At 34.2% G+C, this 27,449-nt stretch overlaps 1 protein-coding gene across 21 annotated transcripts in view; it reads right to left on the bottom strand.

Annotated features, from left to right (window-relative positions):
* The window catches only part of CEP128 (centrosomal protein 128), a 210,430-nt gene that overhangs the window by 140,535 nt on the left and 42,446 nt on the right, over window positions 1-27,449 (bottom strand). For 17 of the 21 annotated variants that reach the window (XR_015288185.1, XR_015288180.1, XR_015288184.1 and 14 more), the window contains 4 exons: window positions 25,780-25,953; window positions 24,176-24,235; window positions 22,332-22,524; window positions 707-756 (listed from right to left, as the gene is read on the bottom strand). Coding sequence is in view for 9 of the 21 variants with exons in the window: in XM_086893505.1 (XP_086749631.1) it covers window positions 707-756; window positions 22,332-22,524; window positions 24,176-24,235; window positions 25,780-25,953 (477 nt within the window). In the remaining 12 variants the exon portion in view is untranslated. Of the gene's footprint in view, window positions 1-706; window positions 757-18,325; window positions 18,409-22,331; window positions 22,525-24,144; window positions 24,236-25,779; window positions 25,954-27,449 lie in introns of those variants that run through there. The other 4 variants (XR_015288186.1, XR_015288187.1, XR_015288188.1 and 1 more) reach the window with 2 other exon arrangements.

The following is a 27,449-nucleotide window of genomic DNA, read 5'->3' on the forward strand; positions in this document are numbered from 1 at the left end:
TGCTTTCAGTACACTTACAAAATGCTAACTCATTGATACTCTTTGTATTGTACGTAAACTTTTCTTACATTCGTATTGGATATTGTTTGCAGCAATTTGTTGATAAGAATTTATTTTTTTGTCTCTGCATTCTGAAGAATACACACATTACCCTCCCTCGTAGCCTCCTGAGCCTCACAATTCAGACATTCCAGCCTGTTTTGCTTTCTTAGCCATTTCAATTTGAAAGGAGTATGTTTTCTTTGACTGTAATGCTTAAATACTATTCCAAAGCTGAGCTTAGGGTAAATCTGACTTTTTAAGTGAAAATTTAAAGTGCTTAGCACAAACTGTTTTACTGCTAGATGACATACAATAAGGATTTATAATATTTTATCAGGTCCTAGCAAATATTGACTGGCCTGTTCTTCCTCAGAAAGGTGACTATGAACATTTAGTGCTTCAGAGGCTTCAAATACTTAGAATACTTTAATTTCATTTTTATTCCATTTTACAAAAGAAAGTAATACAGCCCAGAGAATTTAACCCCACTAGTGAAAAAATTCACCAGTGAGTATTACTGGCTATTGGGTCTACATTTGTCTGCACATATTTCCAAATCTGAATTTAAGCTATAAGGCTGTCCGGAAAATCATGCTGTAATACAATATGGTAGTTTCAAGAAATTGAATAAAAATGCAGCTAGGTAATTGAGCAGGTAATATACCTGGAGAGCTCCCATTTCTTCCTCTCTTCTGTGTGTCTTCTCTAGTAGCTCTGCAAAATGAAAAACAGAACTTGTAAATTCAACTTCCTGTCTCATGGCCTGATAGAAAAAGTACTGTGTAAAACAGTCATTGAGTTTTTTATTTTACAGATTTCACAACACCCCTTTTCATCTGATTAAATGTGTCAGTGATATGATTGTTTTCAAGCATGGGCTGTTGAGGTGACTAAAAAACAGCCTCAAGAACATAGAAAGACAGTTTGACTGGGTGGGGGGAAAGCTTTAAGATTCACAGATAAACTTTTCTATACTGAAATAAATGGGGTATATTTTTACAATTGAATGAAAAAAATCAAAGAGATTCTCTCTAAAAATTGACTAAAACTGACTATCACAGCTATGCAATTATATATGTAAAGTTACTATAGAATACTGCAAACTATTTTGACTGAAAAAAATTTCCTCCTCTCACTAAAATAAAACAATTTTGCTAAGGAAAATAATTCACTGTGACAAAATACTAGAAAAGTTTCTTATAGTCTTCACAAGGTAAAATCCTAATATCTCATATTGTCATGTGTGACAATTATAGACATTGGCATATATATGCACATATGTAACATTTCACATTAGAAATTAATTTTGTTGGAATTCTGTGTCTTATGAGTTGTTTTTCCCTTTTATTTCATTCACATAGTTTTATGATTAAACTCATGTTTTTGATAAATTGCAACATATTTCAAATTCTGGGAAACCTTAAAGTTATAACCTCATAAAGAGCAGGAAAAACAAAAAAAAAAAAACCATGCTGCAGGCTTATTACTATTTTAACTATCAGAAGTTTAATCATGAGTTTTGCATGAGAAGAGCATTGCTTTATCTAAGCCAGAGACTGACTTTGAATTCAGATATGCTCCAGTTTGCTAGCAATTAGGAGAGTTATGAGATTATGAAACTGCCTTGACAATGTCAGAGGACTGAATTCTGACAGTTCCCCCAGCATCCAAGTACAGAACTGCTAACTGAAAGTACCTGTGTTTACTTCCTTAAGAAGTAAAGTTTACTGATACTTACATAGTCATAAAGATAACCTTCAATTATTTACAATAGTAACTACATAAAATATTCTACTGACATCAATTTGTCATCTTTCCTTTATATCTCCAATACTTTACTTTTCTCCTTCTCTTGTTATGAAACCTCCTGTGAGCACCCCAACCTCTTTCTTCATAACTTAATATTAATTTCTGATTGTATATGGATTGAGGCTTATTTCCAAGCATCAGTCCTTTAAAGGAGATGTAGATAACATGTAAAAAAATTTACTTAATTCTTTCACTGGCTGAGAGATTGACTTGCTATTCTTTCTTCTTAGCTTCTATGCCACTTTTTCCAAATCCTTTCTTAAAATTAGTAAAATTACTGTTTATTCACTTTGGTTTGGTGCATTTATGTTTTTCTGGATTATTCCTTGGTATGCTTTTCAGTCCAGTGATCCAACTGCCACATAAATTACTGTAGCCAAATGCACTGCCATCAACAATAGAACAAGAATTCTGGGTTGAAAAGTAGCTGCCCTGGATGTTTTCTTTGGGTATATTCCAATTTTATATGTAAGTTGATAAAGATTTGTATTGCAATACTAGCTTTAAAAAAAATTTAGGAGCAAGGGATAAGTCTATAAGAAAAGGGTGGGAAATGAAAAATTCATCCCCATGTTCCATCTGACCAAAGGCACTCAGTTATTATACTCGACTTTGCTTTATTTTCATTCTAATGTAGTAATTAAGATTCTATTGTATAGACATGATTGTTCTAAGTGAAAAGGTTGCTATTACAAGGTTTCTTTTAAACAGATTTGAAAGCCCTGCATCTCAAATTAGGGTTATCTATAATCCATTTATTTCATTCTACCCCTGCCTAAATCGGTTGTCCTGCAGGATTGCTTCACAAAATTCTGTCACTAGAAGGGTAGGCAGGAGTTGAAGTGGTGCTAACTGAAAAAATATACACCTGCACAGAGTCATCCTTTATGAACATATATTTAAAAATCAAGTTCTGCATTTCAACTGATGATTCCATTTAGTATTCCATGTAAAATAATGGCATCTTTTCTCCAAAGCTGAACTAAAAAAAATTAAAATTTAAGCATCATATATTAAACAGCTATACAAAAAGCCATATATCGCATATTATATCATTCCTCTGGACATCATTTACCATGACAGAATAACTTTGCTTACTTGATCTGAAAAACTCTGTTTATTTAATTTATCATTTGTACACTTCCCATATTTAAGTTCTTGTGCAAACTTAAATGTGTTTTATGTCATGTGCCTGAAAATAATGTTGCAATAAAGTTAAGACAGAGAATGCATTGTGCCTGCAACAGAACAAAGACGATCACTGGCCCCAGTGGAGGCTCTTTTCATCCATCCTATGAACAGCCTCTGAGATTTTCCAATTAATATTTTGTTCATAAATGAAGTTTCACAGTGGCATGGATTGCTACAACAATCCTGCTATCATCTTCTTTCAAGGCCTAATGTAACCACAGGGTACTCAGGGATTTTTCAAAGCAATACATCATTATTCTCATGGGGCACTGAACACATCAATTTATAAATTTACTAGAAGAAACGGCATTATTGGAAAAGGCACCTTTAGGCATTGATGGCTCTTCTCCAAAGATGAATAATACACAGAAAAAGACAACAAAAGAAATGAGATGTAGAAATAAAGATATTTCATCAACATTTTCCCTTTTTATTTCTAGCTAAATATGAAGCTTGCAATTCAATAAGGAACTATAAGCTAAAACTGTTTAAAAATCAGATGTATTTCAAATGTTTAAAACTGTTCAAAATCAACAGCAAGCTCAGGATATTGTCTGCAAAATTAAGGATCATACTTTTGTGCAGTTATACAAAAACAATTTATTTACAGTGCTTAAATTCCAGATCATATAAAGATTATATCTCACTAACCTATGCGTCAGTAAACACAGAGTGTCCTTGAAGTTACACTAGAGTGACTAGATTTGACTAATCAGACTTTCAGGAAAAATATAGGTTATGATTTAAAACATTCTGTCAGAATCATTATCTCTTGCAGTTTCCCTGACACTGAACCACCACAGTATGTTGCAAAACATTACAAATACTAAGCCGGAGATGAAGATTATATATTCCATCATACCACACAGACAAGTGAGGAGAAAAGGGTTATTCAAACAGATTTTTCACACACACCCCCCCCAGCTGTAATTTTTACCGCTGGTAAGAAGTACCAGCAAATAGATTTAGAAGCAGATACTTATTGATTGAAATTACTAAAATGCAATAGTACTATCTTATTTATCCTAGCTGATCCATTAATATGCCAGTAACTAACTAGAATGCTAAAACTCCTTCATGAATTAAAATGCTCAATTCCTTTATCTCTGCTGGGTGTAACAAAGGTGGGAAACAGGACATTGGCTGTATATTAACTGGAGCATCAATTTCTTGGTTTCAAACACTGCGTGACCTCCTATTTTAGAAACTGAAGATAATGCTAGACAGCATTCCTCTTCACATTCTCAGAGAAGACTGACATGCCAGAGAAAAATCTACAAATTAGACCAACACCACATTTTATGTTTACCTTGTACTAGCCAAGGACAATGCACAAATACAGAGGTGCACACAGAATCAATTCTTATAGCCACAGATATCTACTCATACAGTGAAAAATTCTAAAATGTGATTCAGAGTGCTCTGAAGTTGACATTCACACAATAATTCAGTTTTGCATTCACAGGTAATATGCTGTACACTATCTTAGGTATCTTCAGTCTGCTGGTAGATCTGACTGAATACTTTCACCGCTCTGAAGCAGTTGCAGATCACACAAGACAACTCACATAGTATAAAAAAATACAGCTACTATGTGGCACTAAAGCAAGAAATCCAGGTTATTACCAGAAAAGAATGGCAGTTTGGAAAAAATTGTCAGCATAATTTTTGCATCATCAAGCTAAGAAAAGCTCTTTGCCAAAATACAAGTCAGGGCTTTCAGTTATATATTAGTAAAACTATTTTATATTTCCCAAAGTTTGTAACCCTAGAAACTGAGGTTCTAAGTTATATAAGAGTATACCAAACTCTTGAGTAATCACTTAATTAGACACCCTGATCATATTACCTTTAAATTTGCTTTGATCAAAAATTGTAAGGCTTTTTTATTTCAAGTATTTCCCATCATTCTCACTTCAAATATGCTTCCTACAGCTTTCAGTCATCATTTGGGTATGTTTCCCACAAAACTGCTGAGCAGATATTTCACCGTTCCTGTAGATGTAAAAGGCAGGCAAGCAGGTTTCCATCAAGTATGAAGGAATTTTCAATCAGCTGAATAAATCAGTTTCTCTCGGCTAGAAATTACTTATCTTGCCCACATCTACACAACCAAGTTGTAAGACTTAAGACTGTCCTGTTGTTCTGTCAATGACTCCCTGGAGAAAGAGACCAACCCCCACCTGACTCCAAACACCTTTCAGGGATTTGTAGAGTGATAAGGTCACCTCTGAGTCTCCTTTTCTCCAGGCTAAACAACCCCAGCTCCCTCAGCTGTTCCTCACAGGGCTTGTGTTCCAAGCCCCTCACCAGTCTCGCTGCCCTTCTCTGGACGTGCTCAAGTGTCTCAACATCCTTCCTGCATGAGCAGACAGGGGGGAATAAAAAATTGTAATTTTATTTACTCTAATGGCAGCTTCCAGAAATAAGCATCTGAGAGAACACCTAAGCACCTGAGAAACAGGACTAGATCTGGACCATCCATGACCTAGCTGGCCTCCAGAAATTTGACTATTTTTTAAAAAAGTTTTAAAAAATATTTTAATGGCAAAAAGCAGTGCACAAATAACATCAGTCTATTACAGGATGTGTCTCACAAACAGGGAAAGAGACAAGGCAGAGGTGTTTAATGTTTTCTCTACCTCTCCTTCAATGCCAATGATGAGCTGGGGTCCCAGTACTCTCAGCAGGTGAACCATGGCTGTGAGACCAATAAAACTCCCAGCCAATCCTGAACTTATGTCAGATTTGCTGCTCCTGGATCTCTTGAAGTCTATGGGGCCTGATGGGATTCTTTCAAGAATAAAGAGCTGGCTCATGTCTTTGAGAGGCCTCTCTCAATGGTTTTTGAGCAGTCTTGGGAATTTGGAGATGTCTCAGTTGACTGGAAGTTGGTGAACATTATCCCTGTTTTCTACAAGGGCAACAGGATGACCACAGCACCCATGGAAAGGGACCTGGGGGCCCAGGTTGATGGAAAGCTGAAAATGAGCCAGCAGTGCTCTGGCAGCCAGGAGGGCCAACACTGTCCTGGGGTGCATCAGGCACAGCATGGCCAGCTGGGAAAGGGAGGGGATTGGAACTGCACATTGGAACCCTGCACTGGGGCAGCCTCACCCTGAATACTGTGTGCAGTCTTGGGCACCACAATATAAAAAAGACAGGAGGGCTACAAAGATCATGAAGTGCCTTGAGGGGACACCACATGAGGAGTGGCTGAGGTCACTTGGTCTGGTCAGGCTGGAGGAGATTGAGGGGACACCCCACAGCTTCCTCATGAGGGGAAGAGGAGGGGCAGGAACTGATCTCTTCTCTCTGGTGACCAGTGACAGGACAGGAGGGAATGGCCTGAAGCTGTGTCAGAGGATTTGAGGCTGAATATTAGGAAAAGGTTCTTCACCCAGAGGGTGGTTGGGCAGTGGAACAGGCTCCCCAGGGAAGAAGTAACAGCACCAAGCCTGACAGAGTTCAAGGAGTATTTAGACAATGCTCTCAGGCACATGGTGTGATTCTTGGGGCCCTTCTGTGAAGGGTCAGGAGTTTTACCCACTGATCCTTGTGTGTCCCTTCCAACTCAGCATATTCTATGATTCATTGAACCTATTTATTGTTCCAGATACCAGAACATGTTGGGACAGTGAGTTTCTATAACTGAAGCATGTACTGGGTAAAACAAAAAGTATCCTTTTGTTTCTAACATGATGTCTGGACGGTCAATGACTTTTGTGTATGCATAATTATTGCTTCTAATTTGCTTCCTTCAATAAGCCTTCCTTGTGTTTCATCCTGATATTTGTCTTTAATTCTCTTTCATTATGATTGGTATATGATGTAGATCATTCACTTATGAATATCTCCCATTTAGAAAACCTCTTCCAAATTTTCACTTGCCCCAAGAAACAGTCCAAAATTCTCCTCATCCATTTTATAACCTCTCTGTACCTGTCATTACCTGAACTATTACAGTGTCTACCTTACAGTGAATTCAAAAGTTCAAGAGTGGATACATACATATATTCAAATTCACAGCTAAAGTACACAAGATACTTGGCCAAGTTGTTGTAACCTCTTCTACAGTCCAATATGATTGCATTGGAGTAGTTTGTCTGAATATGAGATTAAATATATTAAAAAAACTAAACTATAAGATTACCCATCAAAGAATTATAGGTCACAATGTGCTGCTTTTTAAGAGGCCTTTGTCAAAAGAATGAGAATATTTTTTTTCCCCAAGCTTACATGAGAGCTTTTAGTTCTATTCCTGGCTCTGCTCTATTCCTGGGAAATTTTCTGTGCTTCATTTCAACATGGCTAAAGAAAATATTTCTCTATCTTCTGACGTGAAGCTCAAACAAAGTGCACTGAAATCCACGCAAAATGTTCCTATGAACTTCCTTATGAATACAAAAGGTGACGACAGCCCAAAACTTCACTTATGCAACTGCCTAAGGTATGAGCTGGGAGAGAGAGATTATGTCCATTATACTTGTTTAGGACCATATTGATTCCCAATTGAAACTACGTAGGAGGACAATGATGGAGGGTTGTGAATATAGATGCAGTTAACACATCTTGAAGTACAGCTATAAGCATTCTGTTGTTTTCTTTGAATGACACTTATGTACCAGCAGACATGCTGTAGAGGATTCCAAAAGCTCCTGCGGGACCTTAGGATTTCTAGTTAAAAAAAAAATAAAATCACTAAAGAACAACTTCCCAAAACAAGCATCGCTCCTAGATGCTTTAGTAAGTTCCAGTAAGTTTCATTAAGAAACAGTTAGTGAAACAGACAAATAAGAAGGCTAACTTTGAAGTGGTAAAATAAAAACATCACATTCTAATTCAAAGATGGTTTCATTATGAAAATGTGATCAAGGCACAGGTCTTCTAGCTCTGTGGGGTTGAGCTTACAAAGGTGTCTATATTTATTTATCATCAAGTTATATACTTCTATGTATTTATTGTCAATAAATATATATATATATATTAGGGTGTTATGCTTACAATTTTTTTACTGATGGAGCATGCAATCAATAAAGTTTGGAGACTAGTGCTCAGTATTTAGAACCTTGGAACAATCTCACTTCTGAAGTAAGCAAACTATGGTTGGCAGTTAGCATTGAGAATTTGATTTTTTTCAATAAAGGCTTTTAGTTTTTGTAAAGCTGAAATGTTTTCTAGTCTCTTACTCTGAAATTCCTTCTCCTTTATACATCAAGCAGCATACATCATAACAAATGGAACTGAGAGGAAAAACACCAAAGTTTAAGTAAGAACAAGGTCTAACGAGAAGAGTGTCTATGGGAAGAGAAACTGTGTGGGAAGAATGAGGAAGAGGAGACTAGAACTATTTACAGTAAAAGGACAGAACAAGAATGTGTGGCTTATTATTCAAGTAGACGCTCTCTTATAAGCAGCAGATTCTATCTGGAGACCTTACTTTAGCTTTTGAGCTTACTGTAGCTTTTGAGCTTTTGATCAGTTTCAACTAATTTTGAAGTGCCAAACACGTATTTGTACATAGAAGAGGAACAGTCTGTATATTAATACAAATATTTACTAAGGTTTTTTTATCTAGAATTCTGAGTGCCATCTCTAAACAGCTGCCACTATCACGAATTCAGAGGTGGTAATCCAGGTATTGCTTGTTCTCTGAAGCAGTGTCCAAATAAGCAAGATAAATTATAGCCAGAATAGAATTAAGGGTCTCTTCTAGAATCTAGAGAGATGCTACATCAGAATTAACACAGCTGGGATAGCAATAAAGCTATTAATTCACAGTGAGTCACAACTGCAGAGCTATAGAAAACCTTCTGTTTGCATTATTTGCTCAACCGTTCTCTACAGAGATGTAATAGCGTGTAAAAAGCATATAAAGTCACACCACTGGAATTTCAGTTTTAGGCAGACTCATTAATCAATTCATCTCAGTCTTAAGCAGCCACTTTTCATTGCCAGGAATACTAAATCTTTTCTATGAGTGTCCTTGCACTACGCACTTCAATCTGCTTCACTGCTGTAGGATGATACCACTATAGCTTTTCTTATCAAAGCCTTTACTAAGCCATGATTCTACTGACAGAAGAAAAACCATTACAGGCTAGAATTTTCTTTATGCCTCTATTTAACAATTTATTTTAAAATTTCTTTAAATTCATATATTTCACACTAAATTAATAATTTAGACAGAAATAAGAACTTTGTCTGAAAACAAGAACTACAGATATCAAGAATGGTACAACAAAAAAAAAAAAACAAAACCAAAAAACCCAAACATTAACAAAATAATGGAAAATCGATCCAGTAAAGCAAAACAGTTTATATGAAAGGCATGGCTTCCACCATGAAAATTAAAATGGGACACACAGAGTACCAAAAATAGAGTTGACAATTTTTTCCCCATTATTTTTAATAAATGCCTTGGATAGCTAGTTTGAAAATGGTTTGGGAGTTTCAGAATGTTGACATTTTCTGATTACGATCTAGTTATAAAAACTACATCCACAAATCTGCTGCAACCAGAAGGTTGCTGTGAAAATTAAAAACAAGTCATACAGGTGTTGGTTGAATCTGTGCTCAAATTAGTGATTTAAATTATATTAAAATAACACTAATAATTGCAAGTTACTCTCATAACATCCTTTGTGTCAATATCATCGGGTTTTTTCCATTTAGCATGCTTAAGGATAAAAGGAAAAAGATAAGAAGGTAGCAGGAAAAAACAGTATTACTGTCTATGCCCTCCTCTAACATGAGCTAAGGAACGCTATCCTGCAAATACACTTTAAACACAAAATCCAAACCTCAAAAAATAACAGTGAAATCCCTCCAGTCATTATAGATTCTGGATTATGCCTTTTATTTGCAGGCAAAAAGAGCAAAAATTTTTGATGTGCAAAACAAGCTTTCCTCATGGTAAAATTTTTAGTACCATTAAATGTAGTAATATTAATTTAACTTCGATAACCGAGAAAGTAAGTTCAAATTTATCCTGCTTATTACAAAAGATACATATGCCAAAGAGAATTTGTTAACACACATACACATGGTATTTGAACAGTTAAACACTAGATTTGGAGTATGCTGCTATGCTTTGCTTTTGGCTACTATTTACTGAAACATTTATCAAAAGACTCCAGCTCTTCTTTCAGACTACCATTAGGGTGGCATGGCTTGACTACAATAACAGAGGTCTCTTCTCAGTTATAACTATGCAGAATATCTTATGAAGAAAAAAATAAGATTTAAGACCCTAAAAATAAAGATAATTGAGGAAATAATTGAGATTTACTGAATTTAGAACTTATTCTGACACTAGAAACTCAAACAAAACTCAAGTCATAATGACATTCTGAATTTCTGCCACTAGGCATTGTGTGATGATTATTAATGTTTCTAAGGCCTTAAATGACAATTACTTGATTCTACTTCTAGCTGAAACTGTTTTCATTTTTATATATGTATTGATTACTCATGCAACAGTTACACAGCCAGCCAGGCAATAATGTTCCTACCATAAATAAATCTCAAGAACAAACTTAAAAAAAAATAAATCTAATATACAATGGTTATGAATAAACACTTCAGATTTTACTTCACAAATTTTGCTGAGAAGCCATCAATTTTCAACCCTAACAATCTAATAGCACATTTATAGTACAATGGAATTCTTTATTAATAGCTTCAAATAATCTAGTTTGGGTGCTAATGACTATGTAATTACTCCTTCTTCATACTTCCTTCCTCCTTCCTTACTGACTTCCCAGAAGTCAGTCCAACCAAGCTGACATGATGCTAGCACCAAGTGCTCCAGTTCCACCAGATGTGTTCAGGTCACATCACAGATGGCATTTGCAGCTGCATTTGCCAAAATGCAGGGAGGTCTCTTTGCTCCCTGCCTCTGATTGTGCACTGCTCTTGCTTACTTTGTCCTGCCTTGGCAAAATAACAAACCTGGACCTCCAAAAGGTCTTAGTTCATTACAACGGGCAAAAACCAGACAGCTCCATGTGGCTCATATTGAGTAATATATGATTTTAGAGAGGTTCAACGAGGAGGAGACATGGAACAAGGGATGGAGAAAGTAGCACTGATGGGAGAGAAAGAAACAGAAATAAGAATTCTGCCTTTTGTCTGCAGTAATATTAAATGTCTCCATGAATGGGAAACTTCAGTTTGACCCACTAACTCATTATCTTGCATTTGTGTGTTGAGCTATCATCACACCTGCCTGTAGCACAGATCCATGCAAGGAAACTGAACAGTGGCTTTTTCTCCCATAGTTTTGATTAGAAAACCTATTAAAATAACCTTAAAAGAAAAAAAAAATCAGCATTATGTAAGAAAATATAGTAAGAAATGTCTCAAAGCAAGGTCCTCATAATAGTCAACACTTTAAAGAGAAAATACAGTTCAACAGTTTTATCATTGCATGTAATATATAATTGTTACGATTCTCTCCTGAATGAGAAACATTTTCTTCCTGACAATGAACAAAATTTTTCAGGAACACACAGAAAGAAATTGAAACTTAATTTGTTTTCCTTTACCAACTGCAAGCTAGAAAGATAATTTGTCATTTCTTGTTTTAGAAAATTATGTGGATATATTTATGGGCATGGTAGCTATATAAAGATTATGGTATGGCATATGTAAATGCCAAAATAGGAAATTGAATGCTATTTTCTTCAGCGAGCTCTCTCAATATCCTAGGATTTTCTTTTTTTGATGTTTATAATCCCAACCATATTTATGCATATCAGAAAACTTCCTTCTGGCTTCTTCTGAAAGGCAGCTGCAGATCTTAATGCAAATATACACAGAACTAATATTGGACCTATCAGCTAAGGAATGGTCAACAGTTACGGGTACCCAGCTTTTTGTAGCTCATTTGAACTGAAGTAACTGGGCAAACCAAAGGAGGCCAACAGCTGCAAGACATTAAGGTTTTCTAGTAAAGGTCTCTTTTTACTTGAGATAAGTAATTCTCTCAAGCCTGAAAGTACATTTCTTAATTGGGCTGTTTGAAGATTAGAAGTAAACAATCCATTTGCAATGTCCACAGGACAGAAGAATAGATTACATGGGAAGCTCAAAGATACTGATGTCCAAAAATCAAGTTTCCCTACCCATCTCAGAAAAAAGGGATCTTTTAGCAGCTTAGATGTTTTGTCAGAAGACCAAAGCACGCAAAAAAAGTCCCATCTTCATGGGATTCACTCCTTGATAAGTGCTGTAAGAAAGCTTTTAATTCTACTGAATGGCCCTATGTATCACTAGGACCCAAACAGCTTCTAAGGAAACATTATTTTAACCAAACAAACATACATGCACAGGGGTCAGTATGTCTCACTGACACCCAACTTAATGCAACTAGAAATGATATAACACCTTGTCTCTTACACATTACTGGGTCAGCAATGAAGAGGTACCAAGCAAACAGTCAACATGCTTCACTGGAAATGCCCCTGAAGCGTATAACTGCTATGAGACATAGGTTATAATGTGCATTGATCTGCTCATGCCTCTTGAGAACAGAGAAAATAACAGAAAACTCTCTTAATGTACACCCAATGTTGGAAATTCATACTGTTTATGTGTGGTTTTCATATCCTTTCACAATCTTATTAAATGGCTAAATTTCTCTTCCCTTGTGTCTTTATACTATGCATGACAAAATAAAACTACAAAAATTAAAGCTCCTGAGACTGAAAGTAAAGGTTTAAGTCTTAGCTCAAAATATGTTTTGTACTGTGAAAATATGGTTCTAAACTTTCTTCAGAAAACAAAATAACCAAAATGAAAACTTGAATTTGCTTTTCAGAAACTTTTTTTTTTAACCCTTACTCAGAAGTTCATATGCTTTTCTGTGGCTTCTATAATTTTACTCCTTTGTCTAGTATCATTTTCCTTTGCTGCAACACCATTTGTTGCCGGCATATTTATTTCCAAAGGCCTTTTAATTGACATAAGGATTGGAATTTTTTTTTGTATAACAATCTGCAGTATTAATAATGACAATAAATTACAAATCATAGACAACCTTAAGTTTCAAAGTAATATTTAAAATTAATCATGCTGGGTTTCTCTACTCTCTCAAGCTTTCTGACAGTACCTAAGGCAGTGCAAACAAAATCTCCAGAGCAATTAAAAAAAACAGTGATCTCTTATAGGTCACAGATTAAAAGCACTGCTCAGGAAAAAGAATGTCAGACTGGAACCAGAGTACACATGCAACTGGCACACTGTATACTTCAGGGTGCACATCATACGAGAACAGAATATATGCAACAAATTTTAAGGTTCAAGACACCTGATACTACTTTTTCTTGACCTGGCACCATCAAATATTATTCATATTGGTGAGTCAGATGGAGAAAGAAACTACCCAGCATCTGATGACCACACATGTTTACAGAACTTATATAGCTCTGTAAAACACACAGCTGGCCTCTATTCCAGTGAATTCACACTACGACTACTGACATTTCTTCCTAACCTGATGCAGCATGGTTCCTGGATCTGTCCAATACTGTTGTACTACTATTCAAGTAAGTTATAGATTATTACAAGTTAGTAATTCATCATCAACAAAATTCTCGGTGAATAAAAATAAATTAATTACAAAAACCTTATGAGTAGCAACAAATAGAACACTCAAATTCAATTACACTATTATTGTACATTACCACTTCAGGAAACATGAAATGCTGATTTTGTTAACTAAAAGCATTTTATGCTACTATTCCTATAGCAACAACAGATTAATGTATGCAAAATGCATAATCATGGAGCTGAATGGCCTGCATAATCATACCACTGATTCTGAATTAAAGTAAGGATGGAAATTTTTGTAATTTAATAGTAATAACACTGTCTTTATTATAAATAATTCTTTGGAAGTCAAAATTTCTTCCAGATAACAAGCAAAATCTGTTGCTTACAGCGAGACTACAAAATGCTTATTTTAATCAAGTTATTTTAGAAGTCACACACTGAAGTGTTTTAAGATCAGATCAAAACAGGAGTTGCAGTGTAAACACATATTAGATTTTAAAATACAATCATTTTTTAAACAGTCAAAAATGAAATCTTAGAAGGCTTTCAGTTTTTATTCCCCCTCACAATGCAAGCTTCCCACAATATCTGAAGCCAGCCTGATATAATATCTGAAGATGTCATACTATATACATGTTGTATATAAGATACATATATCGGAAAGGATAGAGTATTTTTGTATTTTCAAATCTGAAATATTTTTGCAACAAGGTAGAAACTTTCCAACCTAAAAGTTCAGATCTTATCCTACTCTACTGGTTATTTTCTCTGTTTCACTGTCATACATGAACAGTGCATGGTACAAACTCATTAAACCAGTCTTTGTAGCTAAGTCTCATTGACCAAGAATGAAGTATTAATATTTATCCAGCTTTTACGAGAATAAGCATGTATATAGTAGAATATTCAAATTCCATTCTTACTTAAGAAGCCACTTTAAGAAAACATAGGTCAACAGACTTATAATCCCTTTAATACACTTGAGAAACTTCAACTCAATATTCCCAATTGCTTGGAGAAGAAAGCCCCTTCTTCCTCAGACACAAGGATGACATGAAACTATGCAGAGCAAACTTCCTCCCAAGTTCCATGACACGCCTCTTGGCTTGACAGAAGCAAGGCATCTGAAAAACTAAGTTCGCTGCCAATTTAAATATGCTTCTGCTAAATAATAAACTGGTTTGTAATAGGCATTAAGAACTTGATGGGAAACTGTGGTTTGCCAAATAGCTATAAGATCATTGCATTATATTCAATAATGACCTAACTTAATTCTGTCCTTTGAGATTTTCCTTAATAAAAATGTGTTCCATGGATTTTAAGCACCTTGCATCAGAACAAAATTATTTCACTTAATTTTTTTCACTTTATATAGTGTCTTACAAGAAATGGTATACTGTCTGATGATTTGATTTTGCAAGTAGAAGCAATATTCCATACAGACAACATTCAAGCCTTATTTTCAGAATATGGTGCTCCTAGAATTTCAAGCCAATCAAGAAAGTAATGTTCTATACCTGAGTCATCAAATATAATTAAAACCAGGACAACAAAGTTTTTTTCCTGGCATCTGAAGTATGTACAATATTGATGCAGTATGTACATATGCATGAGGTACATGCATATATATTTCAATGAATATACGTTTTCTTGGATTTGCACTTGATGTCTTTCTCTAGTAGTAGGCATCTCAGTTCAACAATATAGTAAAACAAACCCACAAACAAAAAAAATATCCACAACAAAATCATAAGTGTTAGAATCATGAAACAAAAATTAAGGTGAGGATTACGTTTAAATATTATCCATTAAACAATATATGTGCAATATGTAATGTTGCACAAAGGCACTGCTCAAATACTCAAGAAAAAATACTGCAATATGAACATGTGTATTTTGCTTAATAGCCTGCAATTCAAATCCTTTAAAATAGGCAGAAGTATCCAAATCATGCCCTTGACTATTTTATGACCTTATCCTAGAAACATAATATATGCAGACAAGAAAAATACTGTGACTCTCTGCCCACTCTAAAGAATATTCAGATATATTGTGCCCATTATTAAGTGTGAATTTTAAATAAGCTACATAAAATGTGTTATTTAGTAAAAACAATTAGTAGCTTACTGTTCTAATCTCTCATTCTTTATGAAATGTACAGTTAATTCACTTGTCTTGTTTCACTCTAAAACATTTTTAAGGATTTACCCCTTTAACTACAAAATATGTAATGCATTTAAAAGTATCAATCACAGTTCCCATTTTCTTAAACCAAAACAAAGAAGGAAAATAAGATTTAGATACAGACAGTTGTTACCATGAACATGCTGATCAGAGTAAATATTCAACCTAGGAATTTGTCATATTTAACACACTAGAAGAAAAAAAATGTGCAAACAGATAAAATATCACTTATTTAATCTTTATATATTAAAATCCAAAACCAGCTAGACTTCCTTTTTTTCAAGGCTTCACTTAAAATGTATATTTTGTAATTAAAATTATTTTGTTATATACAGTCAACATTAAGAATTGTTCTTACTGATGACTGAAGCTGTTCTCAAAATGAGGAATTTTCTGGTATGACAAAGAACTAAAACTTCAACTCTCCAAATACACAATAACATTAGGACTCACTTTAGGGAAAAAAGGGATTTTAAATAGCATGTCAGCTGAAAAGATATTAAAACTATCAACATAGCAATGAGCTACACTGAAAAACATATTCTATGACACCCTGAAAAATTCTAGGCAAAACCATTATATACAACAAGTTCTAATTTTGAAAGATACTGAATCTATGATATAGCAAGATGAAAGATTTTAAATACTTCTTTAATTTCAAAAACTTTACTATACTAAATCTTAGATAGCATTTTTTTCATTTCTGTTCAAATCTCCAATATGATTCATTTGTATTTTAGACTAAGATGGCTTTGACCAAGGGAATAAGCACAATAGGAGAAGAACATGCAGCCCTTGGTTCAATTTTATTTCCCATAAGACAGCATATTATTTAAATAAACTGACATCTTTCAGCTATTAAAGATATCTTCAGGATGTCATGGTTACCTGAAGAAGAATAAATGATACATAGCATGTTTCTGTTATATACTTCTCAGAAAAATACCAAATTCAAGACAATTGTGGAAGTGCCTGTGTTGCTTGGGGTAGGGTTTTTGTGGTTGAGTTTTTTAAAATTTAATTTAATAGCTGTAAAATGGTGATATCAGTTTGGTTAGTACATAACCTGAAAGCATGACAGCACCTTTCATATTAATTCAAGGAGTCTTGATAAAGTTGTACAGTTGATTACAAGATCCTCTTTATTATACTGTGTTAAATTAATGTTAAACTGTAATTGGGCTTATAAAGAGTCCAATGCCATCATTTCAACAGCTGTAAAAAACCCCACTAGATCAGAGAACAACAGCTATTTTAGCTTGGTTTAAAAAAAAAAGTCATAATTCACAAAAAAAAAAAGAAAAAATTAAATAATATATTTTAATTATCTAATATGCACTGAATCCCCATCCCCCAGGTTACTTTTGTTAATTTTGATTTAGCTTCCAGAATGTGCAGGTAAACCAAGAAATAAAACTAATAAATTTAGTCTCTTACTGTTAATGAGCAGTACAAACTCAGTAATTTAAAGGACTCATCATGCTTTCTGAACCAAAAAACTGTAAATAAGTTCCAGATAATCATCTAAAGTATGTGATTCAGACAGAAAAAAGAAATCAAAGGAAGTCTTAAAAACATCTTAGCTACAGTTTGATGCCATCTCTTACCTTCTCCTTTACAATGGCAGCCATATTTTTATGAGTGCATAAAAAGATAATGTCAAATGAAAATGGTTCCAGAAAAATACTAAAGAATTACAGCAATGCATGTCCAGTCAGATATTTCCAGTTTTCTTATTAAAAAAAGTTCCACAGGGCAAGATTTCTAAATGATTTGGGTTTATTTCCATTCTTCTAAGACTCTGAACGCAGGTTCATTTTGGCAATGTTTAAAATAACTTAGAAGTCCTCCCTCCTCCTTCCCCCATCACATTAAAAAAACCAAGCATTATTTAAAGGGCAAGAACACTATTAAGAAGAAATAAATTATTTTAATAGTAATGATATTTCAACTTTATGCATTTTGAAGCTCACTATGAAAACCAAATACTATGAAGAGTTTCTTTGAAATCCTTCAGATTCCTTTCTGTATGTATCCTTAAAAGAGTGCTCTCTCTAGGTGATGTTCCCATTCACTGTTCAATAGAAGATGACCTGAAAATACCTTGTGATGTTTCTTGTTGCCACAGAAAGGACTCCTATTCATACAAGGGCAATACTATGCAATATATATGTGAAAAAGAAATATAACAAAATAGAAAGAAACAAAGATGAAAGGGCAGAATCAGGATTAAAGTTGTCCTCAAAAGAGCATATGTACTTTACTATTAAATGAAACATAACAGGTCATAATAGAAAGATTTTACACTATTTTGATTTTCACTGGTTTCCAATCTTGTACTTTTCCTCAGTTTAATAACAGAGATTGCTCAGTGTCAGTATATTTACATTCAATGAACTACACTGTTTCTTATTCTAAATTTTTACTCTTTCTGCTTTAGTTTTCCTGACTCAAAAAAAAAAAAAGTTGGACTTACTGACTTTAAATAGAAAAAACAGGAATATATCTGAAGATTATGCTTTGTCAAAGCAGTTTTACCTACATTTTTAGTTTACTTTAATATAACAGGCTCTTTTGAATTTACATTATCCACAGCAATTGAAGAACAGATAGTCCTGACTGAACCTAACAGAAAAAAAAGAAATTAAAATAAATGCATGTCTTGCTTCAGGAATCACTTACCAAAATCTTTGTAAATTTTACTTGTTGAAAGTGATGAAACTAGAGATAACTGTATGATTCACAGAGTTGACTCCACCACTAAAACCAGCTACTATGTAAGTCAAAATTTGATTTTTGTATCCTCAAATCTAAGACAATGCATAATGATAAATGCATGAGTGATAACCTTAATACAAAAGGAAAACACCAGACACTTGCCTAGTACAGTTTTGTGCTTGTGACAAAAGCTTCTAACATTAGTCTATCATAGCCACATATATTCTATATATACTATATATTTATATATACTCACACACATATATATACACTACATATAACTCCAATTATTAACCTTCTTAAGCTTTACTTAGCAGTGTAAGCAGTACAGGTATATATATTATACCTATATAAGAGAAATTCTAAATATGTAATAATTCAAATATGATTATAGAGCATTATCTCAGTAGACACTGAAAACTGGTACAAAATATGTCCTGCATCACCTGGGACTTTGTGTAAAACAGTATTTGCAGAATATTTTGAGATAAATCAGTCTGTAAATAGGAGCAATGCACCTCCTCTTCTTACATCACCACAGCCATACTGACACTTTTTCATTAAAAAAAAGGAACAGATATGGTCTTGCCAAATACATCAGGTCTTATTTTGCTAAACATTTATTTGTTGACTACACATGTCTTCTCTGAAGTAGCAGTATATTATCCTGAAACAAAAGACCTGTGCAGACTTCATGTCCACTGCTATATAACATATTATGTCTAGCTTATATACATTTCAATATATCCTAAGATTTTTTTGGAAAGGCAATTAAAGTAAATCTGAGTTTATAAAACCAATAGGTCCACCCAGGATAAAATGTAGACTTTCACTGATTTGAATGATGAGCTTTTCAGACTACACAGTCTGGCTAGATCATAGAGAAATGCAATAAATAAAATAAATTTGGGCCAGATCTTGTATACAATTGCTGACAATGGCATTAAGAAATAATTAAAATTAAATTCTTGTTACCTAAACTAATTTTTAAATTGATCTTAAGAGCACCATGGCATGTTCATGTGATTCCAGAATGCAAATTAAATTCTTAGTTAAGAAACTGGAACTTATGCATTTTATTTCCTCAGACCGTTGTCCATTTTGTTAACATATTGAATACCTACTGCAATGCTAGTGAAATAAATTTGATTGTAAGACCAAAATCACTCTAAGAGCAAAAATGGAATCCAAGTTATTACTTACTGAAATATCCAATTGGATATGATAGATAAATACGTCATAAAGTCATGAAATGTATCCAAAGCCCCAATCTGAAAACCTGAAATCAGAACTCATATGCTTCTTCTGCATTTATAAATATTGCTAGACTTCTGAATTTTTAAACCCTCCACCATGATACTGAAACAAATGTAGCTGATCTTGAAGCATCACCAGATAACTATGAAACTTCTGTTACTCTGTAGACAATCCTGAAACTCTTTGCTACGCAACTGTATTTTGCTTCCTTCTCTGTTTTCTCATTCATGAATCTTTGTTAGTTTACTTTTTTTGTCAGGATTATACCACATGCATAAACCAGTTGATACCACCACAGGTACCACTGTGATAATGCTAACACCTCTACAGAGATTCATAAGCCTACAATACCCAAGGTATTTACAAATGCTTTGGTGAAGGGAAAAGACAGAAGAATACATAGTTAAAAGCTTTAGTAAACCTATTTAAGCTAATAAAACTTCCTTAACTATGTTCATCAACAAAGCAATTTAAATATTTATGCTGCCTACTTTTGATATGTCCACCATAAATCTCTATTTTTATTCTTTCTCCCTGAAAAAAACTCATGAGTAAACTACCTTATCAGATCCACAGAAAGGAAATGAACAAATTAATTTCTTGAGAATACAATTTCTATGTCTCCTTTTCATAAGTTTTGATGTATGTGAATTTAAATTAATGGAGTATTTTCAGACTATATCAGGTACTCAGACAAGTGTGTATCAGTGGGGACAGTCAACCACATCCATGGATATTCATGGTTATTCACAGAATCTGATAAAATGCAACATCTAAAATTTGCATCATTCCAGCAAAAAATACATTCTTCCATTTGATCAAATTTGACTGAATATCCATTTTATTTAGCAATACCATAAGCGATACTTTGGTGTTAAAAAAAATAGTGAAGTGCTTTTTTTATCAATCAAATACATTCTGACTTCATTTACTTTATTCCTGCACCTGGGATTTGCCCAAAATGTCATTACTGGGTGCCTTAGTATTGTGTAAGTACTTCAATTTTTTATGTTTAAGTAAGAAAAGCCAACCAGCATTCTGTACCCTTAATTTAATTTCTTTGTCATTTTGATGGATGGCTTTCTCCTTCTGGCTTAACACCTTTTTTATGCTTTTAGCTGTGCTTTCTTTTTTCCCTCTGGGAAAGCAGCTTTTATAGTTCTCACATTCAAGTCATTTATCCATTAAACTATCTACATGTTTACATTCTATTATTTGCATCATAATCAAAGCTGTGCTTTTCATTGAGTATGTAAGAGCAATTGTTCAAGACATAAAAACAGATTTGGTCTTGCACCATTTTTTTATATAGAAGACCCTTTTTAAACATTTAAATGTATCCCTTGTTGAACTACAGTACTCAAAACTCACATTAACAAATAAACATTCTATTATTTGTCTATCTTCTACAACTTTAAAATTAACTCATTTGGTATAACAAAGGTCATAATTTTCAAAATAAAAAGAAAAATCTAAGTTGACATGACTGTAAAACAAACCAATTAAATACATGTGGAGATTATAAATCTTGCATACACTGTCACATGCACTGTCATGACATGCACATGTCAAAAAAGATAGAAATAAAACCAAAAAAAAAACCCAAGTGATGTATGATATCATTGCTCACCACCAAGCCATGTCCAGTCCCTTCTCCAGCTGCAACTGGCTCCTCCCAGATAACTCTCCTGTGTTTGTACACTGGGAAAAATGTTCTAATGTATGGAATATGCCTTTGCCAGTTCCCCTGGCCTAGCCATGCTCCTTTGCAGCTATTCGTGCACCTTCTCACTATTAGAGCATGGAAGACTGAAAAGTACTTGACTTAGGGGTGCAACAACTAAATCATATAGTGTTATCAACACTATAACAGTGTGTTATCAACATTACTATTATATTAAATCCAGAACACAGCATGTTAACTTTGTTATTGCCAAAACCAGGCAGTTTTGTTTGCGCAGCAATTCACAAAACAGTTTCAATAAGTCAGCTACTAGAAGCTGTAAATACACTTGCTAGAAGTTTACTCTTATCTGAAACTACATCAATCAGCACAAAGTGACAATGAACGAAATAATGAAAGAGAATACTTATTCTGTCCAGTTATACCAGCATGGAGTCCTGAATAAAGGCTGGAACAAGATTTCTGAAGAAAACCTAAAACTTTTTTCTTTCAAAACTGAGGGAACAGAATACAAGGAAAGATCGTACCATGACACAGCAAGCTATGTAAATAGCAGTATAGCTCAGCCTGTGTCAGACTCTTGAATAATCCCTTTTTGCCCAGGTCGTGCAATGTCCCAGATGGTACAGCTGGGAAATAATTTCTATATCCACTGTGCATGAATTAAACTCATGTGTTATTCAGCCACTGTATTGGTTTGAAACATGCCTGGTTGCATTTGCCTTTTTTGTCAGCAAGGAAAAGCAAAAAACCACAAATGAAACGTTATTCTCGGTTATCATTAGCCCACTGAAGTTTGAAATAACTAGTTGATATAATGAATGTGACACAAATTATAATTAATAGAATTTTAAATTCTGTTTTATTAAAAATGGAACCAGTAACATACCTCTTTTTTCTCTGTGAACTTCTTCTAAAAGTTTTTCTTGGGTTTTTATCTGTTTAAAGAGAGACTGATGTTCAGTCTCCTTTATCTGTGTAAAGTGCTTGAGCTGTTCTCGGCTTTGCAGCAAGTAGCATCGCAGCTTTTTTTCCTTACTTTCTCTTTCCTTTACCTCTTCACACAGCCACTGAAGCTTAGTCTACATTAAAAAAAAAACCACAAAAAATCCAATAAAATGTAGAGAATTCTAATAAAAATAAGAGGCCATAAATGTTCACTGACCAAATTATCTTTGGACTCACAGATTACTCATTTGTAGCTATCTGAATAACAATAATAGAGGGCATTCAGATATATTAAGAGAACATAAGTTGATTTTCAAGAGACCCAAAAGACATGTTTTGGTTGATAACTGTGTGTATAAAGTGAAAAGCATGAATTTGCTAGGGTAGATATGGAAATTCACATTGAATTAGTGCACACAGACAGCAAGAGATAGGCCTTCCTTTCAGAATACCTTTTCCTATCTATTTTAAGTTGACAAAATTTAAAGTATTTGTCCTTTCTAAAAAAAGTGACATCAATCCTTTCTAATTAGCAGAAGTCAATATTTAAGATTGACTCAGAGGAGAAAAAGATCTCATTGATAAGGTTGTGATCAACATAGTGAATCTAGAAGTGATCAATTGGAATACTTTCACACAACCTATTTAAAACCAAAAGAAAATAAAAGCGGCATTTTAAGCAGTCATTCAATCTAATCGTCCCACTAGCAGCTAAACAAACTTAGGTGAAAAATGTATGCAAAGCATTATTAGGTGCTCTTTGAAAGTTATTTTCAATAATATGTCAGTGTCACTTTTTTAAATGAAGAAAATACTTCCTCCATAACATTTCTCCTTTGATTCCAATCTTATCTTCATTATCTATAGTGGAAGTCTTTCTTGGTCTACAAGTCTTACACAGACCACACACCATGAATAACCATCTCTTTCATGCAAACATTTGCAATTTTTTTTCCTTAAGTCAATTCTCCTGTGGCTTTGACCTTTCTACATGAAGCAAAAATACCAGTTGTCTTCCACAGTTTGTGATCTATTTTTATCATGAGAAATTTACTTCTTTTAAAAGATTCTGGGTAAGAAGTGTACTATGTTCATGAGCTGAGGGAGCTGCAGTAAAGCTGCAAAATGAAAGGCAAGATTTATGAGTTACAGTCATCACCTTGAAGATGTTTTCAAGCATGTGTGTGTCCTCATTATAGGATTTGAAAGCTTCAATGAGGACAGAAAAATCATGCATTTTCAAGAATCCAATCTAATACATTTTAGATTGAAAAAATACCAGTCTTATTTAAAATAATTTCTAGCCTTGTGATAATGCTAGAAAGTTAAGAAAAACTTAACCTGCTGACTACATTCTCATGCTTTACTTGTCTAAAAAAATTTGAACCAGATCTATAGGCTATCACCGCTCTTATTTCAATGCCTCTTCTGTGAAAACAACATTGCTAATTATTTTGATATAGAGATGGCTATTTCTTGTTGATAGAAACATTCAGAAAATTATTCTATCAGTTGAAATAATAGTCTGGAAGTGCCAGAATAATTGCTAAAGGAATGTTTTTTTATTTTTTCTTTTATTCTTGAAGTGCCATTTTAAATGGACTTTCAAATAAACCAGACCCATCCATTCACAGACTCACCCCTGCACTCAACTGTTAGGGCTAAAAAGGACCTTATGGATCATCTAGTTCCAACCCCCTGCAATGTGCAGAGACACCTCCCACTACACCATTAAATGCTGAATATTAGCTTACTCAGTAAAATTTCAGGAGGCTTGACTATTACCTTTGCTTCTGCTAACCAGCGATGAGGATCATTCAGTACTGTTGGTGTAAGGGATATTGCCTATGAAAAAGCAGGCGACAAACAGACATAAAATGAGAATTAAGACACAGAAGGAAGAAAGTCTTTTCTGCTTACAGGAAATTCATCAAAGAAATGCATTTTTTATCAAGGAAGATTAAGCCTAGTGCTTGACTTCTCTCAATACAAATATTAATCCATCAAATTCCTCCTGCTTACCCAAGTTGCAACAGCAATTTCTTGAAGTAAAGGGCAAAACTTTTTAGAAACCTTGGCAATACCTGAGGTTCTGGGCACAGGAACAACATTATAAAAGAAATTTCTTACCTTTAAAAAATATTTATACCAGGACCACAAAATTAACTTTTTTTTCACATTAGCTGTCTAGTCAAAAATTCGCATTCATCACTGGTTTAAGTTTACCAGTGATAAAAAATTAAGAACTGTATAAACAGGGATCTGCAAAACTTTATCCAGAAACCAAAAACTCTGCACAAGGTGAGGAGCAACTCCAAGAAGACATGGCTCAATGATCAAAAGTCTGGCAACAACAGCGGATTGCAAATCTTAATACAAAAAAAGACCTATCTGTAAGGAGACAGAGGAGAAAGCTTGTTTGTCAAATACATTTTCCTAGAATTCTCATCTAGTTTTGTGCTGCAACACCCCAATTCCATCTATAATGGAGAAATGGTGTCAATCGTGAAAAAAATTGATTTTGAAAGCAGCCTAGTCCAATCCAATGACCAGGAACTACAAAGGATTCTCTGTTTAAACAGCAAGACAAAAAAAGTAATCTGAGTGTACTCCGGGTTGCAGCTAAGGCTAAAAAGCCACTAGATCAAGCACTTTTAAGTGTAGCAATAAGCTGAGTCAGTCTGTTCTCTTTATTCTCAGAAATGTACAATGTTGACTGAAGAGGATTAGTAACATAGACTCATATGGAGGGAGGAAGAGTTGTTTCTCTTCCTGAGGAGCAAATGAGAATGCTCAGAAGCTACAGAGAGACAGGGGTTGCAGGACAAGTAGTAAAATAGCAAAAAAAAACCAAACTGTGACAACAAGAAGCTGCCAGTTTCCTGAAAATTTAAGTCTGAACTTTCTGGATACAAGGACCTGCTCCTCAAAAGTGAAGGTTATAAACTCTTTTCATATTCAGAACTCAGTTCTGTACATAAAAAAAAAACAAAGCATCCAAACGATTTTTTAACAGAAAAAAAATCTTTCATTTTTTCCCAATTTTAAAAAAGCATTAAAAGCATTTAAGTTATTTCTTAAGGACTTCCCAATTCTAGGAACCTGGCCTAAGAAAACCTACCTCATAATTTTGGCTAATAAAAGGTCCTTTCACACAAGCAAAAGGAGAAGTATTAAAAAAAAAAAAAAAAAAAAAAAAAAAGCAAACAGTACCAATTAATGCATGGACAGTTTTTCACAGCATTCCATTGTAACACCAAGCAACGTCCCTCTGTACCAGCTAAATATCCATATCTATGCAACAGTGACAACAATGCACAACAAGTTCCACCTCAAACTTCCATTAAGAAGGGAACAAAACTTGCAGCATACGTAAAACTTAGAATTACTTTGAATTTCTCCATGGACTCCCGAGAAAAGATCTCACAAGCAGCATCAATTTCACTTCCTATCATGGAGAGAATGAATTGCTGTTCCATTTCTAAGTGACGCAGCTGATCTTTAAACTGCAGTCTGGCCTCACTCATCTTTCTCAAATGATCTTCATTGCTGATCTGCTTTTCCTGGAGTGAAAAAGGAGAAAACAAAACAAAGATAAATAACTGCATTAATAATATATGTCATTAGCCATGTATCTTTCAATCTTATAACCAGACCCATACTCAGTCATGCTAAGTTCAACTCCCTGCCTAGAAAAATAGTATTTTCTAATAGCACTTGTAACTTCCACCCTTGATTCTCCTTATTATCCTGTAAATCAGTTATGAAGAAACTGCCACCAAATCTAAACTCAACAATCATAAAGCATATTTCCAAAGTGAAAAATAGATGTTCTATTACAAATCTCCTCATGAGTAGAAAAAGAGTCCAGAGCAGATACTCCCATTAGTATCTTTTGCCCTGAATCTATTCTAGGCATCTAATCTCTATTGTCAGAAAAGAGATCCCAGAAGAAAAATTTTATTTGCAGTCAGTATGCCCTCAAAGGAAAACTACTCAAAGAATATCTCATAGGAGAGTGAGTGGCACTGAGGAAAGTATTTTCTTATCACCTAATGTCAGAAAGTTGATTAAATATGTTACATATGTTTTTAAAAATCAGATTCACTTCTTTTATATCTTTGATAGAGCTACCATAAAACCAAACAAAACTGCTGCTAGATTACTCAAAATATTGAATTACACATCATAAATAATACAGAAAAAAATTATCTTGTGAGAATAAGTGAAATTGAAACACATCTGTCTGCTGCTAAGATCAGGATGGTGTAATGCAGCAAAGGGCAAACATTTTAACAGGCAAATTCTAATGTGTGCAAATACCACCAAGAATGATAAGAAGAGCAAGGATTTCAGAAATTTATTAATTGTGGACCTCTACAATGACAAGGTACAACTGTTTGAAGTCTATTTGTTGGAAATCTTCAAACGCTGCTCTTATAAGACACCAATGTGGAGTTGGGTAATGTCTAACGCCCAAATTCAATGAATGAGATATATATGGAATCATAGAATCATTTATGTTGGAAAAGAACTCAGTTATCATAAAGTCCAAGTAAAAACCTCATACTGCCAAGTCCATCACTAAACCATATCCCTGAACACCACATGTATGTGTCTTTTGAACACCTCCAGGGGTGGTGACTCTACTTCCCTAGGCAGCTTGTTCCAATGCATGAATAATTTTTTCTTAATATCCAATCTAAATCTCCCCTGACACAGTTTAAGGCTATCTGCTCTTGTCCTATCACTAATTAGGAGACACTAATTGCTAATTAGGAGACAAAACCAACATCCACCTTGCTACCTCCTTTCAGGAGGTTGTGTATATATATATATACACATACATATATAGGTGTTACTTCTACTAGAAAAATAGGTGGTTTTAATATAGGTGGCCTACAAATGTGAAACAACCATACTTGATAAACAGCCTGATTTTTTCACTTAATTAATACAAAAACACTTGAGACAGTAGTTATTTGAAACTGAAGAAATCATAAGATTTTTCAAGATGGACAGGTTCCAGTATTTCTATACTATAAAGATGGGAGTTGAA

This window comes from Cyanistes caeruleus, chromosome 6 (genome assembly GCF_971803275.1).
Source record: "Cyanistes caeruleus chromosome 6, bCyaCae1.hap1.1, whole genome shotgun sequence".
Lineage (NCBI taxonomy): Eukaryota > Metazoa > Chordata > Aves > Passeriformes > Paridae > Cyanistes > Cyanistes caeruleus.